This window comes from Natrix helvetica (genome assembly GCF_964273705.1).
Source record: "Natrix helvetica genome assembly, chromosome: 3".
Lineage (NCBI taxonomy): Eukaryota > Metazoa > Chordata > Lepidosauria > Squamata > Natricidae > Natrix > Natrix helvetica.
In genome coordinates, this window is record NC_138549.1 from 23781586 (window position 1) to 23801097 (window position 19512).

Here is a 19512-nt window from a genome sequence, read left to right on the forward strand (position 1 = left end):
TAGACCTTTGAATTACTGAGGAGTGAGTGAGAAAAAAATGCAGATTAGCATTGTGGATATCCCTGTTGGAAGAGAACTCATCATCATCTTTACAAAATTCAGAATATGAGAGTTTATTAGTAAGTTAGAAAAATGTGGGATAGTCAACATTGCCACCAGATGTGCGAGTCAGTAACTGACTCACTAACTGCCCTCAATGTGTAGTCCTTAATGGAACTACATCTATATGGAGGGAAGTAAGCAGTGGTGTATCCCAAGGTTCTATTTTAGACTCAGTATTCTTCAATATCTTTATAAATGATTTAGATGAGGGAATACAGGGGAACTCATCAAATTTGCAGACGACACCAAACTGACAGGAATAGCCAACATCCCAGAAGACAGGCTCAAGAACCAGATGGATCTTGACAGACTTGAACATAGGACTTGAAATGAAATGAAATTCAATGTAGAGACAAGTAAAGTTTTACACTTAGGCAAGAAAAACCAAATACACAGGTACAGATTAGGTGAAACCTGGCTCAAAAGCCATAACTGAGAGAGGGATCTTTGAGTCCTGGTGGACAGTTATTTAAATATGAGCCAGCAGTTTGTTGTAGCCACCAAAAAAAGCCAGTGTAATCCTAGGCTGCATTAACAGAAGGCTAGAATCAAGTTCACGTGAAGTGTTAGTACCATTGTATGCCTTAGTAAGACCAATCTTGGAATACTGCATCCAGTTTTGGTCACAAGGAAGTTGTGACTCTGGAAAGAGTACAGAGAAGAGCAACAAAGATGAGGAGGCTAAAATGTATGAAGAACAGGAATTGGGTGTATCTAGTCTAGTGAAAAGAAGGACTAGGGGGTGACATGATATCAGTGTTTCAGTATTGAGTGACTGTTACATAGAAGAAGGGGGTCAACCTATTTTCCAAAGCACCAGAAGGCAAGACAAGAAACAATGAACGGGAACTATTCAATGGGTGAAGCAACCGAGAACTAAGGAGAAATCTCCTAACAGTGAGAACAGTGGAACGGCATGCCTTCAGAAGTTGTGGGTACCCCATCACAGGAAGTTTTCAAGAAGAGATTGGACAGCCATTTGCCTGAAATGGTATAGGTATAGGGTCTCCTGCTTGAGCAGGGGTTGGACTAGAAGACCTCCAAGGTCCCTTCCAATTCTGTTTTCCTGTTAAAATTCCGAAACAAAATATGTAACCATTTTTTCCTACTTAACATGGTAGGCTGTGGTTCCTAATATAGTTAAAATTAGACAACATTTTAAAATATATTGAATGTGATAAATTAAGGATCGGAAGTAACATAAACTTAAGATCTAAGTAAAAAAACAGACTTTAAAATAACACTAATCTTTCTAGGTTTTATATATGCCTTCACTTCATTAAAAAATATTGTTTTCCAGTGATTTCAATTTTGATTGTTAATTTTTGGAAATTAATATATGCTTCCTAATATGGTATAACTAACTTATCAGCATTTGTTTAGGAAAATCATTGCAATAACTGCTTTTCTACATAGTATAAAAGCTTACTGATGCTTATTTGTCTGCAAGCTGCTATTTTATTCAACTTTCCTAAATTCCAAACATCTGTTTTATTCTTATATGTTTTTAACTAAGGTATGATAAATGCATTTTTTGCTTCAGTACTAATCCAAGATGTAATGTTCATTTCTTTAGATGATGAAGTAGTTCTGTTGTTGTGCATGTCTAGTGTTCTGTATGTTGTATCCTGCATTCAGAATATTTTTTTCCTTCTCAACTATCCACAATGCAATGCCGTTCCCATGATGCTCCTCTGCTTGCTGTTTACCTGTATGTTAATTCGCTTGAATTCCATTGGCCACTGCCATCATGTGCTCGCTGCCTGTTCTTAAAAAGAATCAGTCGACTGCCAAAGCAATGAAGCGACCTCTTGAAGCAACTGTAGACCTGGTACTATCACTTTCACCTTTTGCTTTGCATGTAGCTTTTCCAAAATGCAAATAAATGTAATGTTTATCTGAACTGCACTCTTAATTGTAAGGCATAATTTCAATATTTAAGTAATATCATTTTTACATGTTATTATGACAGAATAACCTAACATCTTTTTTAACAAAAGTTTCCTCGTCAGTTGACTTATTTTAAAAGTCGAAGTGAAGGAAAAATGTGTTTTTATCATTGAACGCTATTTATTCTATAATAAATAACATGTGCTTTTTATAAATAGAAACAAATGCAAATAACGCTTCAGTCATATTTTAAACCCTATTTCAAAAAATAATATTTTCCCTAGGCTCTCTTTTTTTAGTTTAATTACTATGATTCTATAATTTTAGTTTAATTGTGCCGTGCATTAATTACCAGTAATAATAAAATTTTACACTGCTGCTTTTGGAGCATGGCAAGGCTTCTTCAACTGTTGAAAAAGCTGTAATAATTACCCAGTCCTCATTTAAGATATAAATCTATGTATATAGATATATATGGAGATATATATATACATGTGTGTGTGTGTGTGTTTGTATTTGTGTGTGTATGTGTGTATTTAATTCACAGGCCTTTCCACCTGCTGTCCTTCATCCTTTACCAAAGAGACAAGCGCTTGAGAAAAACAATGGTGCCAGTGCTGTTTTTAATCCCAGTTTCTTGCACTACCAACAGGCCCTTGCTAGTGCACAGTTGCAGCAACATGCATCATTTATTCCCACAGGTGAGTTCTGTTTAAAAGTAAAGAAATATTTTGATTCCTTTGTCTCTGGATAAAAAAAATCTCCCTGCAATCCCATTCCTTGTGCTTTCATCTGAATAATTGTGTCATCTCTTGGGGGACGTTGACAACACTTTAAAAAATTAAAAAAAAAAATATTTCCGAAGAATATTACCCTGTTTCCCTGAAAATAAGACCTCCACGGATAATAAGCCCAATCGGGATTTTGAGTGCATGCGCTAAAATAAGCCCTCCCCCGAAAATAGGCCTACCCAAAAAAATATTGTTACACAGCAGCAGCCATGAGGTGACCACATTCGCTCCCTCCTGCACCTCAAAAATAATAAGACCTCCCCGAAAATAAGGCCAAGCGCTTATTTCGGGGAAACACGGTATAAAATGTTTAGAAGTGCGTAAAAGAGGATCAAAATTTTTTCAGTCTGAGCCATCTGATTAACCTTGGTCTTACAAACAGTCTTTTGGAAAGAGGCATGCTCTTGTCTGAGTTTGTAGAGATTCTCAGTCATCCAGGTCATGGTTATCCCAAAGCTGCTTTCTCAGGAGGCAACTGGACTTCCTTGTTTTTTCTTTGAAGGCGTTTCACTTCTCATCCAAGAAGCTTCTTCAGCTCCGACTGAAGATGGGGAACGGGCCTAGGCAGGGGATTGGACTAGAAGACCTCCAAGGTCCCTTCCAACTCTACTATTGTATTGTAAATGGAAGGATTAGTCTGCAAGGAATATCAATCCTTCCATTCCCCACCATCCAGTCAGAGCTGAAGAAGTTTCTTGGATGAGAAGTAAAACATCTTCAAAGAAAAAAAACGAGAAAGTCCAGTTGCCTCCTGAAAAAGCACCTTTGGGTCTTTGTCTCAGTTCTTTGGCATCTTTGAAGAACTATATATGTTCTATATAGATATTTTCTACACAGAAAATATTTTTCTTAAAATATCTATATAAATATTTTAAGGACTTAGAAGAACTCGGAGGGACATAGCAAATATTTTAAGATTTACTGGGAAAAATTGCTTTTGTGGTTGTTACTATATCCTGCCTTTTTTTCTACAACCCAAGACAGAGTACAAGTAGTCCTTGACTTACGACCACAATTGAGCCCAAAATTTCTGTTGTTAAATGAGACATTTGTTAAGTGAGTTTTCCCCCACTTTGTGACATCTCTTGCCACAATTATTAAGTGAATCACTGAAGTTGTCAAATTAGTAACCCGGTTGTTTAGTGAATATGGTTTCCCCAGTGTCATAAGATCACAAATGGTGATCACATGATCACAGGACATAGCAACCATTATAAATGCAAACTAAGTACCAGGCATTTGAATTTTGATCACATGACCACAGGGATGCTGCAAAGGTTGCAACTGTGAAAAATGGTCATAAATCACTTTATTCAGTGCCGTTGTAACTTTGAACGGTCACTAAATGAACTGTTGTAAGTTGAGGACCGTATATTATGCTTCTGCTTCCTATTCTGTTTTTCCTCTAAGCAATTATCCTGTGAGGTGGGCTTACTCTCCCTTTCTCTATTTCTGATGTATACAGAAGGCTATTCTTTTATTTCTTTCCAGAGGAAAAAATATGTTTCAGATCTGTTACATTGTCCATCTACTATCACATTTGATGGTAAATTGAGGCCCCATGTATTATGCCAAATGAGAAAGTTTCACAAAGGCTATGAAACCTGGCAATAGTACAGAATAAGATTAAAAGAATCTTCTGTCACTGTAAATTAAATTACATGTCTTATTCTTATCTTCATTCTTTTTCCTGCTTTATCTGCCATTTTAGTATTTGCTAGAGGGATCTTAAACGTTTTTGAAAACTATTTTCCTAATGTTAATCTGCCCCATGATTTCCCTTCCCAGCAAACATCATTTTCCTTCCCTTATGCTCCAATGGAGGTATTTTTTAAAATTCTCACTTTAACATTAAAATCACCAATGCCGAATCAGTTTTCTGTCCATGGTTATGTGTCTATTGCATACATTAAGGTAATGACTCATTGATAAATATATATACAGATTGCTTTGTTGCAATAACCCATAGGTATCTAGCCATCAAATTCTGATCTGATCGTATTTGTAACATAAAAGGGACTTCAAAAGAAAAGCATATCATGCCATTAAGAGAACAACATGTTAATATGAAACTCACAATTTCTTATGTAGATAATAGTAAACTGTAACCTACAGGTGGACACACTACGTCCCAAATAAACCAGTGTTGACAAGCAGAATATTCTAGAAAAAATATTTTAACAATACTGTACATACACATTTTGGTGCACAGTTGTTTGTTACATACGAGTTCTGTCACTTTGAATGGTGCTTAATACTAAGGTGCTTAAGACAAAAAAGGATTAGTATTTAAAAAATGGAAGGAGGGACAGATAACTAAGGCAGAATGGCAGCATATAGCCTGAATCTGCAAAGATGAAATCAGGAAAACTAAGACTCATAATGAACTAACACTTGCAACAAAAACCAAAGATAACAAAAAAAAAGTTTCTTTCAACATGTAAAAAACAAGAAAAAAGTCAAGGAAACAATCGGTCCACTAATGGGATAAGATGGCAAGGAAGTGATGGGCAGCAGCGAGAAAACAGAGTTGCTTAATTCATTTTTTGCATCTGTCTTCATACAACCCCCCCCCCCCAAAACAGCCCAAACTCTACCAAGAACAAAACAGTAAAAGACAGACTAGGAGTACAAATTAAAATAGGCAAGAAAATGGTAAGAACACTTATCCATCCTAGATGAGTTCAAGTCACCAGAACCAGATGGATTACATCTCAGAGTTCTGAAGGAGGTGTCAGACGTGATCTCGGAAACTTTGAACCATATTTTTCAAAGATCTTGAAGCACCGGGGAACTACCAGAGGATTGGGAAAGAGTTGATGTGATTCCCATCTTCAAAAAAGGGGAAAATGGATGCAGAAAACTACACACCAATCAGCCTGACATCAATACCTAGGAAGATCGTGAAAAAGATAGTTAGGTTACAGATTTGTGAACATCTAGAAACAAGCAAAATTATAACCAGAAGCCAGCCAACACAGATTGTCAAAAGCAGTTCATGCTAAACAAATCTCATTTCAATCTGTGACAAAGTAACTAAATTAGTGGTCCAGCAAAATTCTGTTGACATAGTATACTTAGATTTCAGTAAGGCATTTGACAAAGTAGATCACAACCATCTTCTTAGTAAGTTAGAAAAATATGGGCATCACCACCAGATGGGTTTGTAAATGGCTGACAAACCGCACACAATGTGTAGTTCTTAATGGAACTACCTCTACATAGAGGTAAGTTTGCAAGGGGTACCCCAAGGTTTTCTCTTAGGCCCAGTACTTTTTAATATCTTCATAAATGAATTAGATGAGGGAATAGAAGGGGAACTAGCATATATTTGCAGGTGACACCAGGCTGACAGGAATAGAGATCACATTGTAAAACAAATATTGTTATATATTCTATTTAAACTGAATTATTTTTTAATGAGAATGTCCCATGGTTCAATATTAAATGAAATGTTTGCTGTGAAGATTATGACACATAACATATTGATAACATCTGATCATTGACTGTAGTAAAGAATTTCATTTGATGTATATTTATACAGATTTGTACATAGAAATGAAATGTTTTAGAATAGCAATGAAGTTATGAATAGCCTTTTTGAACTTCTATTTAACTCACTTTGGTTTTTCCTTGGGATGCTTGGATCTTTGAATGTTAACTCTAAACAGCTAACCTGTTTCTTCCTTTTATTCACCTTTTTTCACCTACCATTGCATGACACAGGGTCAGTTTTGTGCATGACACCTGCTACCAGTATTGGTAGGTTTCAAACTTATTTATTGATCTCTTTTTAATAATATTCTCTACCTTTCTTTGTTTGGAGAATTAAAATATAAATTAGACATAAATGGTTATTTTGAATTTTCGCTCGAATGGTTAAAACATTTGACATTTATTTTTATTTTTAAAAAAGAAACAAAACCTGGCTACTTAGATGCATCATCATTTGCAATACCAATCCTACTGCAAAATGCACTTATATCATGAAGTTCAGTGTGCTTTTGCTTTTTTTAACGTATATTTTATAATGCGAGCATTATTGTGTGACAAACTATTGAAAAAAAGCAATTTAACTTCATTAGTATTTTGAAGTTTCATGGTGGTATGCCTACATTTTCTTTTTCGCTGTGTTGTAAAAAAAGTTTTTATCAGTATTTCCCAGAAATGTTATCTTAATATTTTGAAAAAAAAATCATTAAATATGTTTCATTTGAAACTACTATAAAGCTATTTAACATTGCAGTTCTATAAGTGCTTTTTAAGAAGTAATTCTCTTTTAATTCAATGATATATAGCAGTACAGTTTTAAATTTTGAAACATTAGAAAATTTCCCTTTTCTAATTTAGCTATTTGTCCAACAAACCTTTTTCAATTTAATTTTGAGTAATCACATTATAAGGGTGGTGTTTGAATTTCCAGCCTTAGTACTTGTGCCTTAAAATCAAGGTTTTAATTTGTGTTTCCCAGATGCCCTCAACTTTCTCATACACCACTTTATACTTATATAAGGAAAAATTAATCAAAATTAATTATTATAATCTTTACTTTCTTTGTTGAGTGTATAAAATAATTTTAGATAGTAGTTAGGTTACATCTAATGTATTATAAAATAAATTGTGCTTATAGGACCATAAATGTGAATGTGTATGTGAATGTGTGTACACACACACATACAATATATACACACAAATATACATAAACAAACACAAAGACTCACACATATAAACAAAAGTCAAAAGAAAATAGGAAATCAAATTCAGGTTGTTTTAATAGCTACATTTTTCCATTTCCAAAATTAGGAAGTTCATTATATTTTTACTTCATTATAATAATGAAACTTCACTGTTAGGAAATTACAATATAAAATGAACTACCTCAATCTTTATCAAATGGTTGCCATTATGTTAGAATACTATTCATGAATGTAATAAAAAATTGAACTCATATTTGAATTTTAAATATAAACTACTTGAAGATGCTCATGAAATAGTGAACTCTGAATATTTGTTTACCCAAACAGCGTGGGAAGAAAGAAGAGGTTGGAATACAATTTCTGCTATCTTTATTTAACACCATTTTCTCATAGATACATACTACTAGGAAGTCAAAAAAAGAATAAAGCAATAATGAACAACTTATATTTTGTTGCCAAAGAAACATGAGCCTATCCCTTTACACCAGGGGTCCCCACAAGTGGCAACTTTAAGAGTTGTGGACTTTAACTCCCAACTCTGGGACTTGAAGTCCATAAGTCTTAAAGTTGCCAAGTTTGGGGATCTCTGCTTTATATGGTCACAACCAGAGTTTTTACTTTACTATGTATTTATATAGTTTACTTTATTATGTGCCTCATAAGTAAACTATGTATGGTAAAGCAGATGGGGGGGGGGGATTTAGCAGACTTTGCACATGCTCAGAAGCCAAGAAGAGTTGGACCCAGTAAGTCTTTGAATGGCAGACTCCCAGAGAATGTGAGGGCCATAGTCAAGATTAAGAAGTTGAGAAATATTCCTGAAAGCATGGTCAGCCTCTTCTGCTTTGTTTCCGAGAAAATATCCTGGTTTTCAGCAGGTTCTTACCAGTTCTGGAGAACCGGTAGCGGAAATTTTGAGTAGTTTGGAGAACTGGTAAATACCACCTCTGACTGGCCACATCCCCATCTATTGTCTGCCTCCCAAATCCCAGCTGATCGGGAGGGAATGGGGATTTTGCAGTATCCTTCCCCTGCCAGGCCCACCAAGCCATGCCCACCAAGCCATGCCACGCCCACAGAACCGGTAGGAAAAAAATTTAATCCCATCACTGATCCTGAACCTATTCATGGACAGTGCAGAAACCTAAGTAAGAAACAGGTAATTAAATAATAGCAAAGGCAGTGATGGAAACATACAAAATGCTAAGAAATAAAAGGGAGAGAGGAATCTGTTGGAAGCAAGAATTTGTATTAGACATTGTTCAGCCTCAGCAAATGTTGATAAAAAAAAGTGTTGAATAAAACAGTTGGTAGTATAAAAGAAGCAGAACAAGATTTACATGCTCAGTAATGCTTCTGGGTCCTGCACAATTGTCCAAGAAAGCAGGACCTATAAATGATAGGGAATTACACAGCAAAAGAGCCAGTTAGAGAGATACATCATAATACTATGCACATTAACACAAGTTATGCTATGTTCAATAGAACATAGAATCATAATCAATAAATTGAATCAGGATCTTCAGAAATAAGCTAAGAAAATGATAACAAAACAGCCTTTATTTTAGTAGACAATTTATTCATGTATTGGCATAAAAAAGGAGACAGAATTAGACTGAAATGTAGTTTTCAGTGGTTTAAAAATAAGCTGGCTATATTGCCTGAAGATGACAAAAAGCACTATTTCAAAAAGGATTCCAAGTATCAGGTATCAAGACAAAGTAACTTCCTCTTTGTGAGTAATGCAGTTGCTGGAACCCACATTAAGATTATGGAAAGGTAACTGTTGGAATACATTTTTCATGTATTTTTTGCAACAATACAATAATATCCAGCCAGTAGATGGCAGTGTATTAAAGTTTGTAGTTGCATCTATGGCATACACTCTATGTCCTTCTCTCTATATAAAGTTACCTGTTTTCTTATCGAAGTTAAGCAGAAAAGCACATGTGGATTGTGCATTGTTTTGTTCTGTAGGGATATATGCAGAATTTCTAACAGTAACCCTTAGCAACAAAAAACTTGCTGGTTGTGAAGGTGTAAAAAAAACATTGGCTTTTACTCCATTATTGCTGTCTATGTGAAGATGTTGAGAATCATTAAAATAATAGACAGGCAAGTTTTATATAGGGAAAGGTGGAGCAAAGGCAGGGAAATTGTTCCCCACCCCATCCCAATGAAACAGGCTAATTTGGAAGGAGGATGAATGTTTCATGAGTGGTGCGGTGGCCTAGAGGTGGAGCTCTCGCCTCAAAATGAGGAGGCTGTGAGTTTGATCCTAGGTAGAGGCAGATAACGTATTTCACTCTCTGGGCACATTGAGAATATATCTGCTGAATATAACTGCATTGGAGACAGGAAGGGCATCCAGCCAGTAAATACTCAGCTCCATTCAGTTGCCCAGACTTCACCCCGCAAGGGATAATGGGGTCATTAAAAAGAGGTGAAGATGATGGTGATGAATGCTTCATGAGAAAATCATTATGCACTGCTAACTAAAATCAACTTAGAGCACATGTTTTCAAAAAAAAAAACTGTGTCGAAAATACACTGACTTTCTTCCTCTCAAGTAAGGCTCCACTGGTTCCTTCTTTTTGGAAGGAGCTTTTAGAACAGCATGATATAGGGTAACTCCAGATCTAGATCATCTTCTAGACCAGTGTTTCTCAACCTTGGCGACTTTAAATCCTGTGGACTTCAACTCCCAGCTGTGATTCTGGGAGTTGAAGTCAACAGGACTTAAAGTCGCCAAGGTTGAGAAACATTGGTCTAGACCAGGGGTGTCCAAACTTGGGAACTTTAAGACTTGTGGTCCACAAGTCTTAAAGTTCCCAAGTTTGGACACCCCTGGTCTAGACAATCACAGTTCCAATAAGATTCACGTACCAGGTTTTTTCCCCCAAATATTATTGAAACTATAGGAAGAATACCTAAACATTACCCAATACTTGGATAACATTAGCAAATACCTAAGACATTTTTTCTTCTTCTGGGAATTGCTGATAACTATGACTCCTTTAAATTGTACGTGTAATAAGCTATTTTCCCTTTTGTTTTATTTCTCTTACCATGCTTTCTTGCTTTGCATTGTGATTGCATGCCATCTGCTGGTTTAACATATGATGGCTTGCTGCTCTGATATTCACCATGCCAAAAATGCCACTTCCATTGCCATAATGCTACCCACACCGCTTCATTGGCTCCCCTCCTGAAAGTTTCCATGATGCACAGCGCTACGTCCGCCACTGTCTCTGCACCAACAGCTCCTACAGCAAGTGTCCCCTTCGCTGCAGCAGCCTCAGCCAATCAGGTTTGCCTCTTTTAAAGCTTTATTTTCATTTCACAAATCCCAAACTCTAAATGAGTGCTGGTATTTCTTTAAAAAAAAAAATTCTCTTGAGAGAATTTTTTTCTTCATGTTTTTTACCCATCAGACTTTTCTTTGAAATAATTGTTTAACTAATATTTATGGACAGGTTGCACTTATTTAGAGTTAACATTTATGGCAAATAAGGGTGTAATGTGGCTCTCTGTGTATTTTTTTTTTGGTAGGCGTGTGTGTGTGTGTCTCTAATACTAGCCTAGCTGCTCAGTAGCTATTTTAGTGCTGATTTCGTTATCATCCAATTAATGTTTAAATTTAAGTATTAACTATCTTTTCTCCAGACTATAATTGTAATTAATTATTTAACCTTTTAAAGCAAAAACAGATTTAAAAGATTGAGGCTATTTCTATGTACCGTATTTTTACGGATGCTTGCATAGAAACTATAATTGCAAGATTCAATGGGATTTTTAATGTGGGCTGCAAACTTATGGAGGATCAGTTGGTGGCAGCAAAGAACTAAGAGTTTCTCTTTTACCTAATAGCCCCCTCCCCCCTCTCACCTTTTTAGCATTTTAAACATGGCAGCTCTATTTAGTCCTAAGAATCATGTCTAATAACCATTCACAATATTGCTCTTTTCTTTCTGCTTTCTTTCTGTATTTAACTGCTTGTATTCATGGTAAAAGTAATCTTCACATAGCAGTTATATTTACATTAATAGACATAATTCCTATCTATAAACCTAATGAGGCTTAGCGAGGTTATTCCTTTTATGTTTGTAAAATGGAAGTGAAGCAATTCCTGATTGGACCTGCATTTGTATTTCCATTCCCTCTGGCTGTATGTTCTTGCTGTTTCCTTCCTTCAAATTCTCACAGTGTATAAGGAATACTTCTAAATTAATGAAACAACTGAAAAGATTATTAGAATTATTATTAGTAGCAGTAGAAGTCCAAGTGAACCCTGAAGTATCATTATTATAGGAACTTTATTAAAAAGGGCTTTAGAAAACATTTGTTCCCATTCTTCATGTATAGAATAATTACATAAGGAACTTTTCTCCTGGGTTCTCATTGGATTAAAATGTTCTTTGGAGTGGATTAACAAAAGAAACAGCTCACATTTTCAATCTTTTAAAGTACTAAAACTAAGGATATGTATTGGTTGTGTCACCCTATTTTGTCATACTACTTAAGACTGCGCTGTATATTTTTTATTAATCAATTATCTGTGGAACATTTTATGAAATTAATCGTACTTTTACAACACCAAAGCCAATGAAAAGTGCTAAACTGACAATATGTACAGCTATTCTAAATGTTTTTCTTCTCAGTGAATGTGTGGGAGAAGTTTTTACATATCCAAACACAAAAGCATTGCAGCCTGTTCTTTCAAATTAGAGCTTGTCAACATCAAAAGTGGTTTTTATTTGGAAAAGGCAACTGGACTAATTTTTCTGAGGAAAAACAAGATGTTTCGCTTCCTATCCAGGAAACATCAGTTGCATTGCCTGCTGTGGGAGATAGAAGAACAGTTATTGACAGTTTAGATTAGTTGGTGGGAGGGGAAATGGTAGGTTCTGACAGGTTCCAGGTTTAGAAACATTAGAGTTTGTCAGAATTCTTTGAATGCTCTGACATGAGTTTAAGAAATGTTCTTTCTGCCATATAAAAGCTAGTAGGAAACTCAGACACCCCACACCCAACTCTTCTACAAATGTTTAACAGAATCTAGACAGGTATATAGTTAACTATGTTTTTAGAACTGTTTCCTTATGAATCCCGTTAAATGTCAATAGGTTCAACTAATTTCCAGTTTTATTTTCTTAATCAGTGAATCATAAAGTAATACATAAAACATTAGGTAATTTAATTGAACTGAAGTAGAGGATCAGTGCAGTATTCTTGCACGAGAGTATCCAAGAAAAATAAAAGAATGTGAAATTCAGATACTGTATAATTCATTCTGAAGATATGTACATGAAACAAGCACTAAAGAAATACAGGTTATTATTATACATATAAGTGAATTCATGCTACATTCAAAAAGTAATTTTTTATTTCATGAGTGTCATAGAACAATACTTGTTTTCAAAAATCGACATGCAGGACATGCTCAGTCATTGAATAGTAGACACCTGTTTTGTCAGTTACATTTTTGTTAAGTTTATCAGGATGTAAAATACAAAAGAAAATTAAAATGGTGGGAAATGGAAAGGGGGAAGGGGAAAAAGTGTAGGGGAAATTACTATTTTTAGCACAGTAGAATGGATTAGTAACATTACACCCTCATATTTTTTTTTACTTTTACATGCTGATATATACTAGCCATTTTTATAATAACAAACCTATCTAATCAGTAAAACCCAAAGTCAAAGTTTCATTTTTTTTCCATCTCAAAATCCAGAATCGGCTTAGTAAATCTGACTGGTATTAGATAATTGCACAATTTGCTATCAACAATTTTGGTCGCCACAATGTAAAAAAGATGTGGAGACTCTAGAAAGAGTGCAAAGAAGAGCAACAAAGATGATTAGGGGCCTGGAGACTAAAACATATGAAGAACGGTGGCAGGAACTGGGTATGTCTAGTTTAATGAAAAGAAGGACTAGGGGAGGCATGATAGCAGTGTTCTGATAGCTCAGGGGTTAGGGTGAAAACTAATCAAGGAAAGAAGCAAGTTAGAACTAAGGAGAAATTTCCTGACAATTAGAACAACTAATCAGTGGATAACTTGCCTCCAGAAGTTGTGAATGCTCCAACAGTGGAGGCTTTTAAGAAGAAGTTGGATAGTCATTTGTTTGTAGTGGTGTAGGGTTTCATGCCTAAGCAGGGGATTGGACTAGAAGACCTCCAAGGTCCCTTCCAATTCTGTTATTCTATTCTATTCTATTCTATTCTAATCTAATCCTTTAGTCTCAATTACTTGTCAATTTTTAGAATCTGTCTTATAGAGAGTGAAAATCTTCTGAACATGGGAAAAATTACATCTAGGACACAGTGAACAAATTCACATGAACCTAAAACACATGATGTGTTTTAGAGCAAATAAGAAGTATGCCAGTGCCTGCTAATTAGACTTCTGACTTCTGTTGCAAGCAGATACAACTTGGGAACCATCGTTAGTTCTGTCATTTGTTTGATTAGAAGGCATTATAAACCAGGGGGCATTCCTAATATAAATTAGTCTTCATGCTTTACATAAGCCACTAAAATTGTGCACACAACTGTCTATGTTTTGCGTACATCAGAGATGGGTTGCTGCTGGTTCGGCCTGGTACGGCCGTACCAGTAGTGGCCCAGAGCAGCTGAGAGCGTACCGGTATGGTGGCTCTTTTGGCCCGCCCACCCACGCCCTATATCTGTTTTTTATGGCAGATGGCAAATTGCGCACTCGGGCACAGCTTACTGTGCCTGCGAGAGCCCCAACAATCAGCTGGTTGTTGCAGGGGCAGTAGATTGCACACACGTGCACAGCACACAGCGAACAGAATGCGCAAGTGCGTGATCAGCATACCGGTAGTAACAGTAAGAGCAACCCACCACTGGCGCACATGTTATGTATGCACCTTCCAGACAATGTTAACAATTATATCTTTACCAGCAAACAATATACTAAGATATAGTGAGTACTGTGATTGACAATCAATATGAAAGCTTAAAAAGAGAAAGAAGTTGTTGGCTTAGTGTAGAATACCTGTAGTGTCTAAGCTCCAGTACAAAGACAGACTATCAGTTGTTGAACTCTTGCTGCTGACTCTTGCGGCGTGCCATCTATTTCATGTTCCCCTTGTCTACAGAAAGAGTACTTATCTGAAATAATAAGGAAAATAACAGATGGGTAGACACTGAATTGTAACAGTACACAGGTGTGTTTACATTGTATGGAAATTACAGCATTACACAATTTATATTGTAGCTAGTTGATAAGCTTTCAAATTGTTTCAAATATTTTATTTTGTGTTGTTTTGTTAAAAAAAAAAATTTCCCACAGAGAATCCATCATCAGTAATTTGTACGGTAAATATCTTATCCTAAATCAGGGGTGTCCAAACTTGGGAACTTTAAGACTTGTGAACTTCAACTCTTAGAATTCCCCAGCCAGCTATGCTGGCTGGGGAATTCTAAGAGTTGAAGTTCACAAGTCTTAAAGTTCCCAAGTTTGGACACCCCTGTCCTAAATAAACCATTAAGGTATCAAATGCTGATTTGTATCCTTCCTTGAGTTAGAGAGTGAGATCTCAATCTAGTGAGCCTAGTCATGCTAAGCCTAACCAGACATATCCATCACAGGAAACGGATTAAGAAATCATCATTGCTGTCCAAAGAGAATTTGAGAGAAGGGCCATGATTAAATCAGAGTTCCTTATACGGAATAAGAAACTTCCATGTGCAAGAGATTTTGTCTGTTGTCCATATGTTCTGTTGTGCATTCAAAGTTCTGATGCTTTGGAGCAGACTTTCTTATTTGCTGAGATAGGAATGTGGTAACACTGCAGCATTAACTGTAGGCAGGACTATAATCTAGATTATGTGTCAAATCTAAAATATACTATATTGCCAAAAGTATTCACTCACCTGCCTTTACTCGCATATGCACTTACTGTAAGTAACATCCCATTCCTAATCCATAGGGTTCAATATGACGTCGGTCCACCCTTTGCAACTATAACAGCTTCAACTCTTCTGGGAAGGCTGTCCACAAGGTTTAGGTGTGTGTTTATGGGAATTTTTGACCATTCTTCCAGAAGCGCATTTGTGAGGTCACACACTGATGTTGGACGAGTTTACGTGGCCTACCACTTCGTGGCTGAGTTGCTGTCGTTCCCAAACACTTCCATGTTCTTATAATACAGCTGACAGTTGACTGTGGAATATTTAGGAGCGAGGAAATTTCACGACTGGATTTGTTGCATAGGTGGCATCCTATCACAGTTCCACGCTAGAATTCACTGAGCTCCTGAGAGTGACCCATTCTTCCACAAATGTTTGTAAAAACAGTCTGCATGCCTAGGTACTTGATTTTATACACCTGTGGCCATGGAAGTGATTGGAACACCTGATTCTGATTATTTGGATGGGTGAGCGAATACTTTTGGCAATATAGTGTATCTGTTCACTTAATAAATGCACTCCAGGTTTTGATATTACTAAGGTAACCTATGCTACAACCAGCCTCATTAAGGAGAATTGAGATTGAAATGGGAAGGACATGGAAGACTGGGTGAAAATACCTCACCCAACACCACTTCTAAGCTAGTTAGATGACTTATGTATTTTTGCTTTGGTTAGCGTGTCATGCATATTTTAAAGCATTTTGCAATTTATTTTATTATTGTATAGTTTATTTATAATAGTTTCTTATTTTATAATTTATTTTTAATTCATTTCCAATCCCTAACTATAATTCTCAGTAGTATATATTGCACAAAAAACAAGTAACTTTTCCCATTTATGTTGATATATCAATTTCATAAATTCAAAATAAAATTATGTGATGCTTTGAAAAATATGAAATACAGCTCCATTGTAAACATTACTTTAAATGAAGTGGCAAATAGACATGTTTAGTAGTCTTAAATTCAAATTATAGAATAAATTGATAGTACATTTTTCTCCAAACACAGATAACTAGTTTAGATTATGTAGTTTTAATCCTATTAATTTATGTGATAATATTCAAACTCTGTTAAATATTTGAGTTCTTAGTAATGCTTTTTTGTCATTTTTTAGTTTTGGAAATGTGAAAATCAAGTAAAAAGTAGTGGCACAGAATTGCAGAAGTATAGGTTAAGTACTGCAACAATATGAATGTAGTATATATAATCTCAACAACGTTTTTGGTAAGTTGTCCAATTATATTTTTGTAGACAGTCTGGAAGAATATGGATTTGTATCTAGTTGATGTACATGCCTATAGAATGTTCCTCATCAAACAATAGCAAATATACAGAATTTCTTTTGGGCTACAGTATCACTTTTTCTATCCTTGATTTAGATCATCGTTGTTATGATTCAGCTTTCTGCCCTAGACTCACCAGTACCTACCTTGTTTATAACAGCAGTATCCAAAATGCTTGGTCATCTGAAATAGGAAAGCTATATCCATATGTCTACCTTTCAAGGTAGTCTGTAAAGTTCTAATAAGAATATCTCTTTTTGTTTCTCTTTTTATTCTTTTACAAGCATATTTAATGGTATTTCCATATCACAGTTTGTTTGTTTCTGCACTGTCAAAACTGATGAATATGTATTCACATTTGTCTATCATATCTCAATATAGCAATAGTAGTAGCACTTAGACTTATATACCGCTCCACAGTGCTTTATAGCCCTCTCTAAACGGTTTACAGAGACAGCCTATTGTCCCCAGCAATCTGGGTTCTCAATTTACCAACCTTGGAAGGATGAAAGGCTGAGTCAACCTTGAGCTGGTGAGAATCGAACTGCTGGTATCCGGCAGTCAGCAGAAGTAGCTGCAGTACTGCATTCTAACTACTGCGCCACCGTGGCTGTATAACTGAGAATTTTTGTTTGTTCATGGGCTCATGAGATTTGTATCTCACTTTTGCTCAAGGAATTCAAGATCCAATTTTTCCTTAAAGCAATAAACCTGTGAAATAGATTGACTGAGAGATAGGGACTGATCTAAAGTTTCCAGTTAACCTTAATTATTACCTTAAATTATTATTGTTCTTAAATATTAATTTTATTGGGTTTTTACAATTGGGGTATTTTAAAGTAGATTTTTAACTGTCTATTGATGTAATTTGTTTCCTCCTCCGTGTATATGTATATGTGTTGTGTATGTATGTACGTTTGGTGTTGTTATGTATTTTATGTTATATGCTCCATTGTACGCCGCCCCGAGTCCTACTTGGAAAGGGAGCGGCTAATAAATCCAAATTTATTATTATTATTATTATTATTATTATTATTACCTTCCTCTGGATTCTAGCCTCCAGCACTAGAATTCTTTAAATGCTGGACTAAAAACACATACCGTAGTATATTTATTTAACATGTCACGAAATTCTTGGTTGTCTGTGTAATGCCAAACTTACTCCTTTGTATCTTCGTAATTGAAAAAAAAACAAGTATGAAATTATGTGACTTACTTAGGATTTGCTGAGAGATATAAGAAATTTCTAGAATTATTTACACTAGAACATTTGTTTTTAATATTCACCTGCATGCTATAGGAGAAGAGATCAATAGGCATATATGAAACTATCTTAAACGGCATCAAACACTTTCCTATTTCCTCCCAATAAGCCCAGCGTTAAATCTTAACTTCCTGGGACAATTGCTATGTCTTAACATATTTTTTTAGCCTAAATATTTCAGTATGCTACATTTGGGAACTGACAATTTGTTCTCACGCATGTTTTACTTCCACTAGATACTGTTTTTATATACAGCAAGCAACCTTCAATTCCAAATTCACGCAATTCATTCCATAATTCAAGCTTATTTGCAAATCCTTTATGTAAATCAACAACTTTCTCACATTCATACATTTCTTAATGACTTGATAAACAGCAAAGCTTTGGTCTGCATATCCCTGCTTAACATAAAGCTGCACTGCACAGCCCAATCTTTTGCATCCTTTCACTCAGAATTTTAACAAATCCCTTCAATAATTTAATGGCCCTGTAGATTCCCTTTATTTAGGGGGAACGTAACAGAACTGCAGTTCTCATTTGTCTGTGGCGTGCAACTTCAGGAAAAGAGGCAAGATGGCAGAAATAAAACAAGCTTGAACTGTGTCAGTCTGGGATCCAAACACTAGGCAGTTCCACAAGACAGTGCAAGCCATAAAGTCATAGAGTCAGAGAAAGAGAACAAAGCAGGGACACAGGCTGGTGGAGAATTCTTTTTGATGGAGGGCAAAATCCTGTCAACAGCTCTGAAATACCTTATTTTTTTGGAGTATAAGACGCACCTTTTTGCCTCCTGAAGCCCCGCCCCCTTCACCAAAATGGCCGTGCATACCCTTATGGAGGCTTTTAGAGATCTCCTGGGGGCTGGGGGAGGGCAGAAATGAGTGAAAATGGGCCATTTTTGCCCCCCCCCAGCCCCCAGCAGCACTCTATAAGCCTCCTTAAGGCTATGCATGCAATTTTTTTGACAACAAACCAGGCCATTTTTGCGAAAAACAGGCCGTTTTTTGCTCGTTTTTGGCCCCCCCAGGAGCACTCTCCAAGCCCCCCCCCCAGCTATTCATGCCTTTTTAAAAAAGCCCGTTTTTGCAAAAAGCGGGCCGTTTTGGAGAGGTTTGCAGAGTGCAAAAACTTTTTTCCCCTTTCGGAATGTTGTTTGGTGTGTGTGGTTGATGAGAATTACATTGGTCAAGTGCTGTGCCAGCAGAAACAAAGTTTTAGGTGCTACAAGTTGTCAGCGATTCCTTCTCCAGCACATGGATAAATACACCTGGAAACATCTACCTACCTACCTACTCTCTCTCTCCCTATCTACCTACTGTATTTCTCTCTCTCTCTCTCTCTCTCTCTCTCTCTCTCTCTCTCTCTCTCTCTCTCTTTTCCCCTCTCTCTACCTATATACCTACCTACAGACTCTCTCTCCCCCCTACCTATCTACTGTATTTCTCTCTATTTTTCTCTCTCTATCCTGCTACTACCAACCTACCTACTCTCTCTCTCTCTCTCTCTCTCCCTATCTACTGTATTTCTCTCTCTCTCTCT

The 19512-nt window shown here is 36.1% G+C and overlaps 1 protein-coding gene across 10 annotated transcripts in view; it reads left to right on the plus strand.

Annotated features, from left to right (window-relative positions):
• MBNL2 (muscleblind like splicing regulator 2) overlaps positions 1-19512 on the plus strand; it is a 67094-nt gene that overhangs the window by 30900 nt on the left and 16682 nt on the right. For 3 of the 10 annotated variants that reach the window (XM_081948730.1, XM_081948729.1, XM_081948728.1), the window contains 4 exons: positions 1880-1933; positions 2540-2693; positions 6510-6545; positions 10696-10790. In XM_081948730.1, coding sequence (XP_081804856.1) covers positions 1880-1933; positions 2540-2693; positions 6510-6545; positions 10696-10790 — 339 coding nt within the window. Of the gene's footprint in view, positions 1-1879; positions 2199-2539; positions 2694-6509; positions 6546-10695; positions 10791-19512 lie in introns of those variants that run through there. The other 7 variants (XM_081948732.1, XM_081948735.1, XM_081948731.1 and 4 more) reach the window with 7 other exon arrangements.